The sequence below is a fragment of the Drosophila virilis genome, chromosome 5, assembly GCF_030788295.1.
Source record: "Drosophila virilis strain 15010-1051.87 chromosome 5, Dvir_AGI_RSII-ME, whole genome shotgun sequence".
NCBI lineage: Eukaryota > Metazoa > Arthropoda > Insecta > Diptera > Drosophilidae > Drosophila > Drosophila virilis.
In genome coordinates, this window is record NC_091547.1 from 19,346,183 (window position 1) to 19,360,381 (window position 14,199).

The 14,199-nt window shown below is 43.2% G+C and overlaps 3 protein-coding genes across 4 annotated transcripts; 2 read left to right on the forward strand and 1 right to left on the reverse strand.

The window, feature by feature from the left end:
- The first annotated feature begins 6,858 nt into the window (after window positions 1-6,858).
- Window positions 6,859-9,749, forward strand: GrlHz (Gustatory receptor-like Holozoa). 2 transcript variants are annotated; one of them, XM_015173974.3, is made up of 4 exons: window positions 6,859-7,527; window positions 7,881-7,934; window positions 8,420-8,577; window positions 8,638-9,749. In XM_015173974.3, the coding sequence occupies exons 1-4, from the start codon at window positions 7,366-7,368 to the stop codon at window positions 9,671-9,673; spliced, it is 1,410 nt and encodes a 469-aa protein (XP_015029460.1). In that variant the 5' UTR covers window positions 6,859-7,365; the 3' UTR covers window positions 9,674-9,749. The 2 variants fall into 2 exon arrangements, with proteins under 2 accessions (XP_015029460.1, XP_002049420.2); XM_002049384.4 differs by having other exon boundaries at window positions 7,357-7,527; window positions 7,829-7,934.
- A 29-nt stretch (window positions 9,750-9,778) lies between these two features.
- Window positions 9,779-11,558, reverse strand: LOC6626694 (PRADC1-like protein). Its single transcript, XM_002049383.4, has 2 exons — window positions 10,912-11,558; window positions 9,779-10,822 (listed from the first exon to the last, which is right to left on the reverse strand). Exons 1-2 carry the CDS (start codon window positions 11,199-11,201, stop codon window positions 10,528-10,530), a joined length of 585 nt encoding a protein of 194 aa, XP_002049419.1. The 5' UTR covers window positions 11,202-11,558; the 3' UTR covers window positions 9,779-10,527.
- A 213-nt stretch (window positions 11,559-11,771) lies between these two features.
- CNBP (CCHC-type zinc finger nucleic acid binding protein) lies at window positions 11,772-13,750 on the forward strand. Its single transcript, XM_015174717.3, has one exon. It carries the CDS (start codon window positions 12,097-12,099, stop codon window positions 12,592-12,594), a length of 498 nt encoding a protein of 165 aa, XP_015030203.1. The 5' UTR covers window positions 11,772-12,096; the 3' UTR covers window positions 12,595-13,750.
- The last annotated feature ends 449 nt before the right edge of the window (window positions 13,751-14,199 follow it).

Genomic DNA, 14,199 nt, shown 5'->3' on the forward strand with positions numbered 1-14,199 from the left:
TGTTGCCATATCAGTAACGACGCAAACAACAGTTCCCCAACACACACACAGTAGCTCACACACAGCAGACAGACATGAAGCCAGCAGTAATTAAATTTGTCAGTCAGACAAAATGTTGCAGCAGCGCCCAAAGTGGCAAAGTGCACAACGCGTCGTATGCGTGATGCGATGCCATGCGTGTGCGTGCGGCTGTGTGTGCGTGTGCGCCTGTGTGTGTGTGTGTTTGTGTGTGTGGCAAACAATTGGATGCTAACAGAGCTGGATAAGTAAGCAGTTTATAAGTGCAAGTTGAAAGCATGTCGGACTATGATATGCGCGCACTTATTGCATACTTTTAGGGGTTAAATTAGTAAAAATCTGTTTATATAATATTTTAATAATAATGCTTATGCCTGCTTGATGAAAATGCCATTCAAAAATAGGAAACTTACGGTTAACAAAGAGTACGAGCATTATTATTTACTTGTAATTCTTCGATATAAGAAAAATATATAGAAATCCAACCTTACTATATAAAAATTTTATTAAAATCAATAATGCATATTAAAAAGTGTTAATCAATACTAAATTGCTAGTTGATCTTAAGTTTCTATTGAAAATTCATATATTAGATTACTTAAATTTAAAATAATTATTACTTATTTTTAGTCAAGTCACGCTTGGCTAAATAAAATTTGTTGAATATACCCCAACAGCCTGTTGGCCCAGGCATTCGAAGCAAGTACAAGGGTCGGTAAGAACTGAATACTGGTCTAGCAGATTGTTGTTGCTCGTGAAGCCAGCTGCTTGTTGTTGTTATTGCATTTTAATTATTGCATTCGACATTTTTTGCGTCCTTTCTGTTGTTGAATCAACTGTAAATTAATATGGATACAACCAGACACCCCGAAAAATACACACACACACACACACACACACAGACACGCAGATACAAACATGAGTCGCTAATGAGCCGCTTTTTAACTTTGACTTCCACTTGGCTCGAATTTGGTTTATTCCAAGGAGGGCCGCACACAAATAAGGAGCCGCTCGCTGGAGATAGTAAAGGAGGCCAGACGACCAAATATTGCACAATGCTGAAAACCAAAAAATTGAAATCTGAGAAGCAATTTAAAAATCATTAGAAAAACACATTAAGCGTAAAAAATTAATGAGCAGGTTGAGTCAACAACTTGAAGGCAGCCAGAGCGCCAGGATATCAGGACATGCCACGAAATAATACCTCCAGTTGGGCATTTCCTGAACGGCTGTGTGTGTGTGTGTGTGTGTGTGTGTGTGTGTGTGTGCCGCAGCTGCAGTGCGGCCGTGCTGCAGCGGAGCGGAGCGTCTTAGACGTCGGCTTCTGTATCCTGGCTGAGGTAAATAGAAAAAAGATAGCGGCAGAAAAGGAAATTTCTAATAAAGCTGCACCCATGCCAGGATGACGACTTCAAGGGAGACGGCGTTGTGTTTCAGGCACGGTAATAAGCTCCATGTGGATAGGTCCAAGCGGAACGCAGGGGCGTCACATACAGGAATTATTGAGGGGCAGAATGTAACTGGAAATCGGAAGGTCCGATATAAGTTGAGAATAATAATATATAATAACAACAATAAAACGTTCACAATTTCAAGTAATTGCGAGCAGCAGCATCATTAGTTTTAAAAAGTTTAGCCGCCATTTAGTCGAGTCGATGCTGAATCCCGCCCAGCTACGCCCGTGGCAGCAGATTGTGGCCCTGTCGGTCGCTTGCCAATGTCTACAATGGCGTTTACTTTGCCTAACAACATTTAGTTAGCCAACAAAAGCCAGGCACACACACACCGACAGACACACACCCAACCAAGGGCAATAAGCAACAGTCTGCGGATGAGCCGCCGCCTGCGCCTTGACTTGAATAAACTTCTCTGGAGAGCCGTTCGTAGTTCTGATCTAACAACTCATTTGGCACTCATGAGTAGGTCAGGCCGTTAAGGCCCGGACTCGCACATATATCCTGGCGACATATCCTGACGCTGCGAGCCTTTAAACTGGCCGCTGATTCGCTATGCTTGTCACGTTTTGTCGAGCGTTGAAAAGTCAAACCAGCACGAAGTTGGTTGTCGAGTTGTTGCAGCAGGGGCAGGGGATGGGAGCAGGCACTGTGGGCGGCGGCAGGTAGCTGGCAGCTACAAGTTTTTGTGCTTTTGTGCGTGCCTAACCGGATGTGCCTAGGATGTGCGTCTTTGTCGTAATTACCTTCAAGTTGGCAGCGTTGACTCCGGTTGCCACATTTGATGCCGCTCGTCGGGCGCGCAAATCTCAGACGACGACACACGCCGTGATTTCAGGCAGCGACAACAGGTGTGCGTGTGGAGGGTGTGCTTGTGTATCTGCAGCGGCTACTAATTGCCGCTAAGTGCCAAGCGAAATGCTTGGCATTGCCATTTTGATACTCGGCATTTTGTCATAAATAATAAAACCGGGTGGCGACAATTTAAAGGGCTAACTGAGCGCAGCGGCCGCGTGCACCGCATGGTCAAAGTGCTTTTGGTCAGTTGACCACTTAAGCACAATGCTTTTGCATTGTAACTGGGCACACGCCCATTTTGGTTTATATTCGGCGGCCCCTGTGCACGTTTTCCACCTGCCCATAGAATGTGCCTTCGTATGTGTGTGCAACAGCGGGCCTGGTCGTAGTCCATTGCCATGTGGACCATGTGGACTAGCTGAAATGCAGCTAACGAACCGCAATTGCGGTCACATTTCATGAGAGCGCGCACGTCGCCCTCTAGGCACACACTCATACACACACACACACACACACACACACACACATACACACCGGCTGATTCAATTTGCAGGCTGCGACAGGCTTTTAGTCCAGCTCAGCACACAGTCAAACCTTCACCCACAGGGCACAAGAGCACCACCAGCAGCAGCAGCAGCAGCACCTGCAGCTGCCACCACAACGTATCTCCTGTCAAAATTGGACCAAAACTCACCGACTGTCTGCTCGACTGTGGATATCATCAAAATTAGCTCGTTTGGCGGCTGCAAAGGGTTTGCGCCACACACACACACACATGTTTGTGGCACACATCTACATACGGGCTTACATATGCCCCATAGAAAACTGGCCACAACAACAACTACGCTACGCTACAAAAAATAACCTTCATATAGCAACAGGTTTTTGACAGGCCAATTAACCAGACTCGATATTTTACCAACGTCGTATGTATATATTTAATACGTCTAGCTGCATCCATTTCAACAACAACAACAATTTGGAGCAAGTCGCTAAATCAGCATTATTTAAAACGCCTCTCGAAAAACGTTGTTTTTTTTCCTTAAGTGTCAATTAAATTGAAATATTTTATTTGCTTGCTTTAAGTTGCATTTTTTAGTCTATTGTGTAATATAAGTTTTGATAAATTGCCGTGCGCATTAATTTAATATTGTTTGCTTTTTTTTTTCTGTATAATAAAAATATTGCACGTAAAATTGTATTTCGTTTCTGTACATAATGTTTTTGCTGCACTGTTTTAGATGTTTATTTGTTTTTCTCTTATGCAATATTTAAGTTTTAACCAAAATATGTTTGGTTGTTCAGCTTAAATATAATCCTTATTGCAAGGCAACTCGCAATATTACTAGAAAGGGAAATAGGGCGCAGGTAGATATCCTACCTATTCAAGTACTTGCTAATGCTCTGCCTTATATATTTTGCATCGACTTAAGCCACGCCTTATCAAACCTAAACTCATTAGAAATTTCAGCAGTGAGTTATTATTTAGATAATGTTAATCATTATCAGTCACTAGTAGCTTAAACACATTGCGAATTTTAAAGCAGCAGCAACGCTTAACAGCAAAGCATGAAAGCAAAATTCTATTTTCAGTGCATCTGGGAACTACAAGCTTTTACCTTAGTATATACTCAGACGGCATTTAGTTACCCTCGCCAACACAATATGTAACCGTCTTTGCCGAAATTTGTGCGACAGTGTAAACAGCTTGAGTGGCTGCTTGTTTACGGACTCGTTACACAAAATGTAATGCCCAATTTAGCCATGGTAAAAAAGTGTAGCAATAAGATGCCCGAAAACTAGTTGCAATATTAAACATTAATGTCAAAGCTGGCAACAATAATTATGCAAATTTCATGTGTGCTTGTGTTTGTATGTGTGTGAGCGGGTGTAGGAGCGTAGCCAAGACACGAACCCCGACAGCAGTGACACTTACAGTCAGGCAATTTGCAGGCTGCGTCTGCTACGTGCAAAAGGAAGTCGCACCTTGCATACGAACCACCGAACCACTCAAACCCGCCCGCCCACACAAACGTAAGCGCATTTTAATGATCTCATTTATGCTAATCTGCAAACGGTTAAATCTGTGCACGCCACAGCCACAAGGTGGGCCCAGACAGCACCAGCACCAGCAGCAGCAGCAGCAGCAGGAACAACAACAACAATGACCATATGACACCGGCTGCTAATGCTAATGAAGTCTAATTGAATTTTGGACACTTGACACGTCGCACAATCTGATCTTTTTTGAGGCGTGCGGCAAGCATCTGTGTGCACAGAGGCGTGTCGCCAAATTTAAAACCCTTTAAGACGCAGCTCAATACATGCCACACGGCTGGGCAGCAACGAATGTATAGATAAACAGACCCGTATGTTTCCGTTTAATAGGGCAATTGCAGCTATTGACAAAAATTGACATCATTTTGAACCAAGTTTCAGAAGTTCTCGTTTTCAGTTTCAACAGCAAAACGCCCGAGAATTTAGAAAGAGATGAAACAATTAAGATCGAAGCATTACAGTGACTATTTTATCTGTATCTCATAAAATGGTTTATTCGCAAATATTTTGGTATCAGGAACAGATAATCACGAATGATTTTTCATTTTAAAACATAAGCATGTCATTTGTTGCTATGAAACAAGCAGAGAATAATCGATGAAACAATCACAAATGTTTCGGGTAATTCAAGGAATATTTGTTAAAAACTTACATTAATTAAAAACATTAAATGTTAAATGAAATAATCGCACTGAAGCCGTGAAATTAAAGAATCGTTTAGGATTTATGTAAACGAGAACAACCCCAGTTTGAGGCCCCGTCGAGTGTCGAGTCAACATTTGCGTTTTTGCGGTTGCGGCTGGACCTCAAAAGAGAGAGAGAGAGAGAGGGAGAGCGAGAGAGAGAGGGCATAAAATTTCCTATGCATTTAACCGCATTGAAATTTTCTCGTAATATTTGATTTGATTTTTAAACAAAAAGCTGCACGTCGAACACTGTCCGGCTCTGTCATGGTTCCAGATATGCGTCAAGTGATGGCCATTGGACAGTTCGGTCTGTCAAATTTGGCAGCGCATAGGAACAGAAAAGTATGTAGGGGGGGGGTTCTTTATGGTATGAGGGGCATGGGTAGCTTTGCTTTTGTTAGTCTGCCAACGAACCAACAACAAATCAGCATTATTTGACAACGCAGCTAATTTACATGAGTGACCAGAGTTCAGGCAATGACAGCATTGACCAGCACATCTCCTGCCTGCCAGCCGCAGTGCCCGTTCCAGCTGCTGCTGGTGCTGCTCCAAATGCCTGATGGCTGCGGGTGGAAATTGCCGGCTCCAACAAAAATGTCAACGTCAACTGCGGCATCGACTGCGGCTGCCCATCATGCAAATCGACGTTGAGCGAGAACAATTCAAGTCGAGGCGACGTCACAAAAAGTTTAAACAACTTGCGACTTGTCTTTAATTTCATTTAATTACTTTTCAACGTAAATTTCGATACTTTATTGCCTTGCGTGCACGAGCATAGCACTCAACCGCAGCGGGCGGAGCACTGCGGGGGGAGGTAGCGGCAGCAGCAGCTGCAACAGCAGCAACAGTAAGAATGACTTAATCGGGAGTGCCCGACTAGTAGATATCCTTAAGCCAGATAAAAAACATGTTCGCTTTCTTCTGTACTCAGATACATACATACCTATATACATATGTATATAGCTGGCTAGTCTTCACTTATATCGAAGTCCGATCTTTATGATGTTGTCAAGAACATGTATACTTTATCGATTCGAAGATACCTTCTCCTGCCTGTTACACAGATTCGCACAAAATCGTTGTACCCATATTTAGCATTTTAAGTGGACTCAGGGTATAGCAACAGCCGAGATCCCCATTGATCGTCCGAAGGGCGGCTCAGCGGCGAGAGAAACAAATTTGAGTGTCACTTTTTAAATTGGTTTTGTATTTTGCTTACTCTAGCTTTGTTTTTGTTATTCGCATTTCATTTAAGATAGCCGCAGCGAAAGACGCAGATTCGGTATTGAGTGGAATTCGGCTATGGCGACCTAACTAGGCGCTACACTTGAAATTGCATATATTTGTAAAACTCTATAGCGCGCTTTTATGGTAGACAATGAAAAAAGTCGATGTCATAGATTATTTCAAAACCATGTAAAACTATTTTGACATACTCCAATATCTATAATGTGGTACCAAAAACCTAGAATATTTCGAGTGCTATTAAAAAGTTTAGATACGCAAATAATGTAAATAAAAACAACATGAATTTAATGGTATATCCATTCGGATCAATTAAAATACCTATATAGAAGAAAGTTGTAATTCAGCATATGTGTAAATTACATATTCTCTCATTATTTTTTTTTTTTGTTGTTATTATTATTAGTATCATTTAAATATTTTGCTCATTTCACTTCCACACACTTCATATAGCCGCCCCTTCCAAGTGTAGGGCATCGAACAATGCATGATCCTCTGGGTTATCGGAGAGCTCCACACGTACCGACCGACTGGGTATGCGGCTGCTGGGAACGGCTGCAGTCCGGCAGTTGGGTATTACAATACGCGTCGGGCAGCAGTCATATAGATAACATAAACAAATTCCGTGTTGATTCACTACGAATCAAGCATAATAAACGGATCGCGCGAGAACGTAACAAAGAAAAACATAAAGCACATAAAAACAATTCTATATGCAAACACACACACACATACACGCGCGCACACAACGAAATGCGTGTGTGTGTATGTATTTACATATGTGCAAATGTCGTGGCGTTTAATTTGGATAGATAGCGGTCACGATAACACGCTGATTCCTATCTAAACTGTAACAGGTGCACAGCAGCGCTCAGAAGGCGTCGCGTTCTGTTACCGAGATATATTCCATTGATAAGGGGCCCTCGGGAGAGAGCACACGTTGAGCACGCAGCGGCGAGCAAAGCTCGAAGAGAGCTTAAACGTGACAGCAGGAAAGCTTCGGCATTGAGATCGCTGTCGGCCTCGGCTTCTCTGGCGCTCGCATGCGGCTCGCAGTGCGCGACTCAAGTTTCAATTTATTCAATTTACCGTTATAGCTGCAATTGATGAAAGCGACGGCGACGACGACGGCGACAACAACGGCGACAGCGACAACAACAGCAGCAACAGCAGCAGCAGCAGCCACAGCTCAGCTCAGTGAGTCGCCATCGCTGCTGCGATGCAGCCGCGCCACATCCGCCGCATCATCCTGGCTTCATGAGCTCGCCGTAAGTTTTTCCCACTCGCTCTCGCTCGCACTGGCATTGAAGCTCTCGCTATCGCGTTCAGTGTTTGCTGTGCTGCCAGCACCGACGATCGCTTTCCACTCGCTCCAGTTCCAGTCATTGTCACTGTCAGCAGCAAGAGCCGTCGCGTCGTTATGTGTGTGTGCTTGCGCCTGTCTTATTGTTGTTGTCGCCGTTCTTCTCGTTGTTGTTGTTGTTGTTGTAGTTGTTGTTATTGTTATTGTGATCGTTGCATGTAAACCTCTTTGTCTGCGATTATCATGTATCGTAATAATGCGGATAGCTCTTTTTGTTTCATCAATCGCTTGAACGGTGCCACCCACGATGAACTGCAGCAGCCGGGCGAGCATGAGCCGACATCGGCGATCCTCAACTATTGCAAACGCAAGGTACGTTACGCGAATACAGCAAAAAAAAAAAAAAAAACGGATATACACATAAATGTATATGCATACATGTAATACAGTATGCAATCGATATAGTCAACGAATAGCGGAAATAATTACATAGCGAACAAAAACAATATACAGTGAATGTACTTCCCGTGATTTCTGTAACTTAAATCGAAGATCGCGCAGGAAAACTATTTTTTTTTTTACTATTGTAAACGCTTTCTTACCAGGAACATTTCTAAAAATAAATAAATAATAAAAAATCAGAATGCAAATCTTCTGAAAAAGTATCTTTAAATAATAATAATAATAAAAATCTTGTGAATTGCGTGTGCTTTAATCAGGAGATGTGTTAAAAATCGTATGAGTTATTTGTGGTTTTATCAGGAGATATATGCAAACTAATTGCTAATATAATTGAATTTTTTTTTTAATATGCCCGTAAAAATTGACAATAATAAAAACAAATAACAACATTGCAGTTTCTGCGTCCGTATGTGGCCATACTGACACTGGTTGGTCTCAATCCCATCTCTACGGACATGAGCAATGTGCGCGCCTGCTGCAGCTATGTCCAGGCTCTGATGGTGCTCTGTGTGCTCCTGGCGGGCTATGTGCTGCGCTATCTGTGTGGCTATCGGTGAGTGGGCGACCCGGACGACAGATGATAAAATAATAACAATATTTTCGGCATTTCCAGTGGGGATCGCGGCTTCAGTAGCTATCGGGACATACGACCCGGTGGTTATGGCAATAACAGCGATGTTTGCGGCTCCTCCTCCGCCTCCAGCACGCCCAATACCATTGGTGAGCTGCTGTTTGGATATGTGGTGCCAAGTGCCCTGAACCTGCTGAGCTTTGTCTCCGCGGTGCTTGTGTGCAAGGTGATCGAGCACGAGCAGCTCCAGAATCTCATTGAGCGTGTTTTTCTGCTCTCAGCCAAACCGAAACGCTTGTGCCGCATGCTCTGGCTATATCTGGGCGTGGCGCTGACACTGCTGCTGCTGCTCTTTGGCTACGCCTGCTGCGTAGTCATCATGCAGCCGGCCCAGATCATAAAGGTAGCCTGGCTGGCCGATGCACTGCGCGACTGGGAGCTGTGCCTGCGCATCTGCCTGTTGTGCACCATATTGCTGCAGGATTTGGTCGAGATAATTGTGCTGAGCAGCTACTACATTGAATGCTATTTGCTGCGCGTGCATCTGGAGACCTTGTCGCACAAGCTGCTGATGCACTCCATCGATTCGCTGGACTGGATGCGTGAGATTCTCGAGTTTCGCAAGCTGCTGGAACGCGTCAACCAGCATGTTTCCATACCCGTGTGCTTTCTGATTGTCATGAATCTAGCGTACGCATTTGCTGGACTCGTTTATCTATTCAAGGATTTCGATTTCCACTATTGCGCCTTGAAGCTGGTCCTACTGAACATTGCCAACGTCATGTTGTGGCTTTTTTTGGGCCTGCTGCCCTTTTTTGTGGCCGGCTCCGTGACGCGTGTCTGCCAGAATGCCCAGGCCAACGGGCATCAGATACGAGTGCGTCCATTTGTCTATCACAATACCTCCGCCGAGGATCTCAATTCAACGCTGCTGTTCGCCTCCTCGCTGGACATGTCTGCCAAGCTCTTTCGCATGCCCATCCAGTCCAACTATCTCTGCTTTGCCATACTCGTTGTGACCATTGTGGTGCTTACACTGGGCATGTGCCTCAATTTGAGTGCCCTGGGCAGGTTCTGATACAGTGAACACTCGACATGCAGCAGTTGACTTACATATGGTTACTTATAGCTTTAATAAAGATTTATGCATAGTATTTGGTTTAACTTACAATTCTTTACCAACTGTCTTTTGCTTAGCAATTTTATTTACAAATTACGCTTGGATCTATTTTTGTTAGGGGATTGCTTTTGTTTACAATTTAGCTACTTAAATTCAGTTCAGTTTCAGTTTTTCTTTTTGTTTTTTTGCTTAGTCAAGTATAATTAAGAAGGCTGCAAACCATTGTTTCGAAGAGGATTTCAAAAATATAATATTTAAATATATTGAAAATATATTCATTTGTAAATGTTGAAGAAATGGAATACAATCATTTTAGCTGTGCATGTTTGTAAATTTAAAATACATATTATAGTGAATAATAAAATAGTTATATTAATTTAATAACAAATCATAACCTTTTGGCTTATATTGCTTTTTATAATCTTGGCAAGGAATTAGCTTTAATTGGCAAAATTTTAATGTACGTACTTAACATGTTGGTAACAAATCTTATTTAGAATTTCTATAGACATAGAAATAGTATTACAGGTAAATCATGTTGTTGTTCCAAAATAAAGCATTGTTTTTAAATGCATATGATACAATCTTTATAGCCCCGTTAACGTTCACAGGGTAAATTTGGAAATACTAATAATTTAAAGGGTTTGCAGCCTAGATAAATATATGCATACATATGTATATATATATATACATAAACATAATACGGAACTACGCTTAAAGTTCATGTGAAGCGCGCGCTGACTAAGTATGCACTTTGGTTTCGTATTTTTGTTAGGCGCATCCTGAACCTGTGCGCTGTCTTCATTCTGGACTCACCAGCCAAGCCAGGGCGGATGATTGATTTTCGATGGCGGGGTAAAGGTCAAGTTCACAGGTATATTTATTAGCGCATGGACACGCTTCAGCCGTTGTAGTGTGCTGCGTATGATGATGCCATTCTTACCCAGCAGAAAGCCAGCCGGTATTTGTGCATCCCGATTCGTCTTATCGTGTATCATCTCAATATAGTGCTCGAACTCGGGCGATTTTGAATTGTATTCGGTGATAATAGCGCCAACGGCACCGGCGGCCTCGGCGTGTAGCGTTTTGGTAAGAAACGAGCATTCGCTGTTTATAGATAAAGCAGATAGGTTAAAAATAGGTTGACAATTTTGATTACGACCATTTGGCCGATCACCCTCCCACACCCAACTCACCCCCTGTCCATGAGCGCAATGCTGCCCTGCATCTCGCGGGCATTGCGTAGTTTCTGGCAAGCTTCGGGCGGATCGGCCAGCACCATGGGCACACCCTCCAGCTTTTGTGTGAAGGACACGCCAAAGTCCTTGGCCGGACGCAATCGGTAGGTATATTCCAGATCTTGCGGCGAAATGATTTCAAAGAACACGTCACCTGCAATTATGTCCTGAGTCGTCACTGGCATGTGTATCGTAGACGTGGCTGTGCATTGGCTCAGTATGGCAATCACTACCAAAACAATTAACATTTTGCACACATAACTAGCGTTAGTTTGTTATTGGTAAAAACACCGAAATACATTGCACGGATGCAAAATATTGCTGGAGTTTTAAGGGCTGCCAACTCGTGGTGGCACGTTCATATGGCAAGGCTGCCGGCGACAAGTCTGGCAGCACACTAAACCATGAACAGTGAGGCGAGCGTAGTAATACAAGCAAACTTATTGAGAGTGAGCTCTAGACTACTTATTTATGGAATGATCAGACGAACGATTGTCGTGTGTAACCACAGAAGGCAGCCGAATCGGTCCGAGGAATATTTTGCTAACGTGTTAGTGGGTCAAGTTGATTTCAATGCGAAGTGGGTTATCAATGCAACTGACCAAAAAAACAAAACGAATCCAATTGATTATTATCTATGACACTTGTGCTGTAAGCTCAACGATAATAAATGAAACGTATGTTATCTAAAAACAAAGCTGTTTTTTGTTTTTACTCAAATAGACAGTGAATATACATATACACAAAAATTTGAGCGGGCGTTTGTACGAATTGAAATTTGGCAGCATATTGCCAGTATTTTGTACCAATGTATACCGCGTGGAATTGCAGTGTTGCAATTGTATAATCAAAACATCCCTGTGTGTTCGTTCTTCTGTGACTGGCCAGCGGCATTTTTCCATACTCGATACCTAATTTCTGGCGATACCATTGTACTAGTTTTGTGCGGTAGCCATTTTAATTTTTGGCGTCGAAAAAACTACGGCGAGCGAGTTTCGCATATCCTGTAGTTTTTGTTTAATTGCATTTAACGCAAGTCAGTTTTGCTCGTGCAGGCAGCAGCTCAGCTCGTGTGTGTGTCGGAGATACGAAACGTGTGGTTAACAGTTGTACACAGAATCTAATTAACTCAAGTACAGTACAATGTCGATGTCTGCCACGTGCTACAAGTGCAACCGGCCGGGCCACTTTGCCCGGGACTGCAGTCTCGGCGGAGGACCAGGAGGCGGCGGACCCGGTGGCGGTGGTATGCGTGATGGAGGTGGTGGCGGCGGCGGTGGTGGTATGCGTCGTAATCGTGAAAAGTGCTACAAATGCAATCAATTTGGGCACTTTGCACGCGCGTGCCCCGAAGAGGCGGAGCGCTGCTACCGCTGCAACGGTGTTGGCCACATCTCCAAGGACTGCACCCAGGCCGATAATCCGACGTGCTACAGGTGCAACAAGCCCGGTCATTGGGTGCGCAACTGCCCCGATGCGGTTAACGAGCGCGGCACAGGGCCAGCAAATGTCTCATGCTATAAGTGCAACCGCACCGGACACATCTCCAAGAACTGCCCGGAGACGTCAAAGACTTGCTATGGCTGTGGCAAGAGTGGACATCTGAGACGTGAATGCGATGAGAAGGGTGGACGGAACTAGGAGAGAGCAGCGCGAGCGCTCTCTGAGAAATCAACGAAAATGTTTTGTCAAATAAAAAAATGAAAAGAAAAAAAATATATAATGAAAAAATCAATTGCCAGCCAACAACAACAAGAACAGCAAAACGCAAACGCAAAAAAAAAAAAAGAAGAAGAAGCGACCAATCAGTTAAACCAAGTCAAGATCAACAGACACAAAAACAACCCTAAGCACACGACCACACATACACAAACCCACACACAGACTCACACATCCATACACACACACATATATATCTAACCATCATCTAAGCAGCACATCTCTAATTCCAAAGCTCTGAGCCTGCAGTCGTAGAAGAACAGTGTATACAAGACAACAACAACAACAACTAGGAGGAAGCACGATGAACAGCAATAGTCTGGGAGAAGAGAAGACAACGATAGCGCTGGTGGCGCTGTGCAGCTGCTGGAAGCAGTAGTAGAAGAAACAGACGTTGTATTTTAGTAGCTACTACCACAATAGCAACAACAACTATATTATTATTATTATTATGCTGCAAACGTGTTTGAATTTACTAATTACAATTATAACGAATGGAAGAAACAAAAAACTATATAAGAATATATAATTTACCTTAAACAAAAACAAAAAACAAAAACTCGTAAAAATATATAAAAGTATGTATGTACTACAATGTATCCTATTAGGAGTTCCAACACGCAGAAGATAAATAACAACAAAGTTAAGTAGGAGAGCAATGAGGCGATCATCGATATGGATTGAGAACGAAAGAGAGGCGAGGCATGTTCCTCCACAAAGCTGCGGCCGGCGAGCTTTTGCACTTCACCTATCATCAACAAGCAAGATCTCTAGCGGGTTAGCTATGTTAGCTAGCTGGCAGCAACAACAACAGCGAAAACAAGAACAAAGGCAGTTAGAAGATGACAAAGAGAAATGAAAATGAAGCAAAAAGCTGGATGAGGATGAGCAAACAGACAAACTCAGATGTAAAACCTTTTTCAATTGACCGAGACAGAAAACAAGGCGAACTACGAGGATGATGATGATGATGATGATGAAAAATTCAAATATCACTGTGATTGTTTTTTAATTGTAAATTAAAATGCTGGAGCTGCTGATTTGAGACAAAAGAAATAATAATAATAACCCCACAATATATGTGTGTTTCACTTGAATTTAAGTTTTTATTTTTGCAGATCGCCCGCTTTTACTCCTTTCCCCCCGCTAACCAGTTTAGCTACCAGTTCTTGTTCTCTAAGCCGGCAAATGATGCAGCAGCTGCCCCCCTGATTTTTGCGCGAACACATGGCGCGGCAGCTGATGGCTTCGGCCGGCTGTCGCCCTCTCTCGCTCGCTCTCGCTCTCTTTGTCACTCTGAGTCAGCTTGGTGGAGGTGCCGCCACATAAAGCAAAAATTCTGCCATTGTTTCTAGCGTATTGCCGTGTGCATGTGCGTGTGTTTGTACGCCGCTTTCTTTGCTTTGCTTCCTTGTGCAACGAGACCTACAAGTATATCGGCACACAACACACACACACACACGTGGGAATAAAGCATATACTTGCGTGTATATGTATGTATTTATGTGCTGCTTCTTTAAGCAAAGT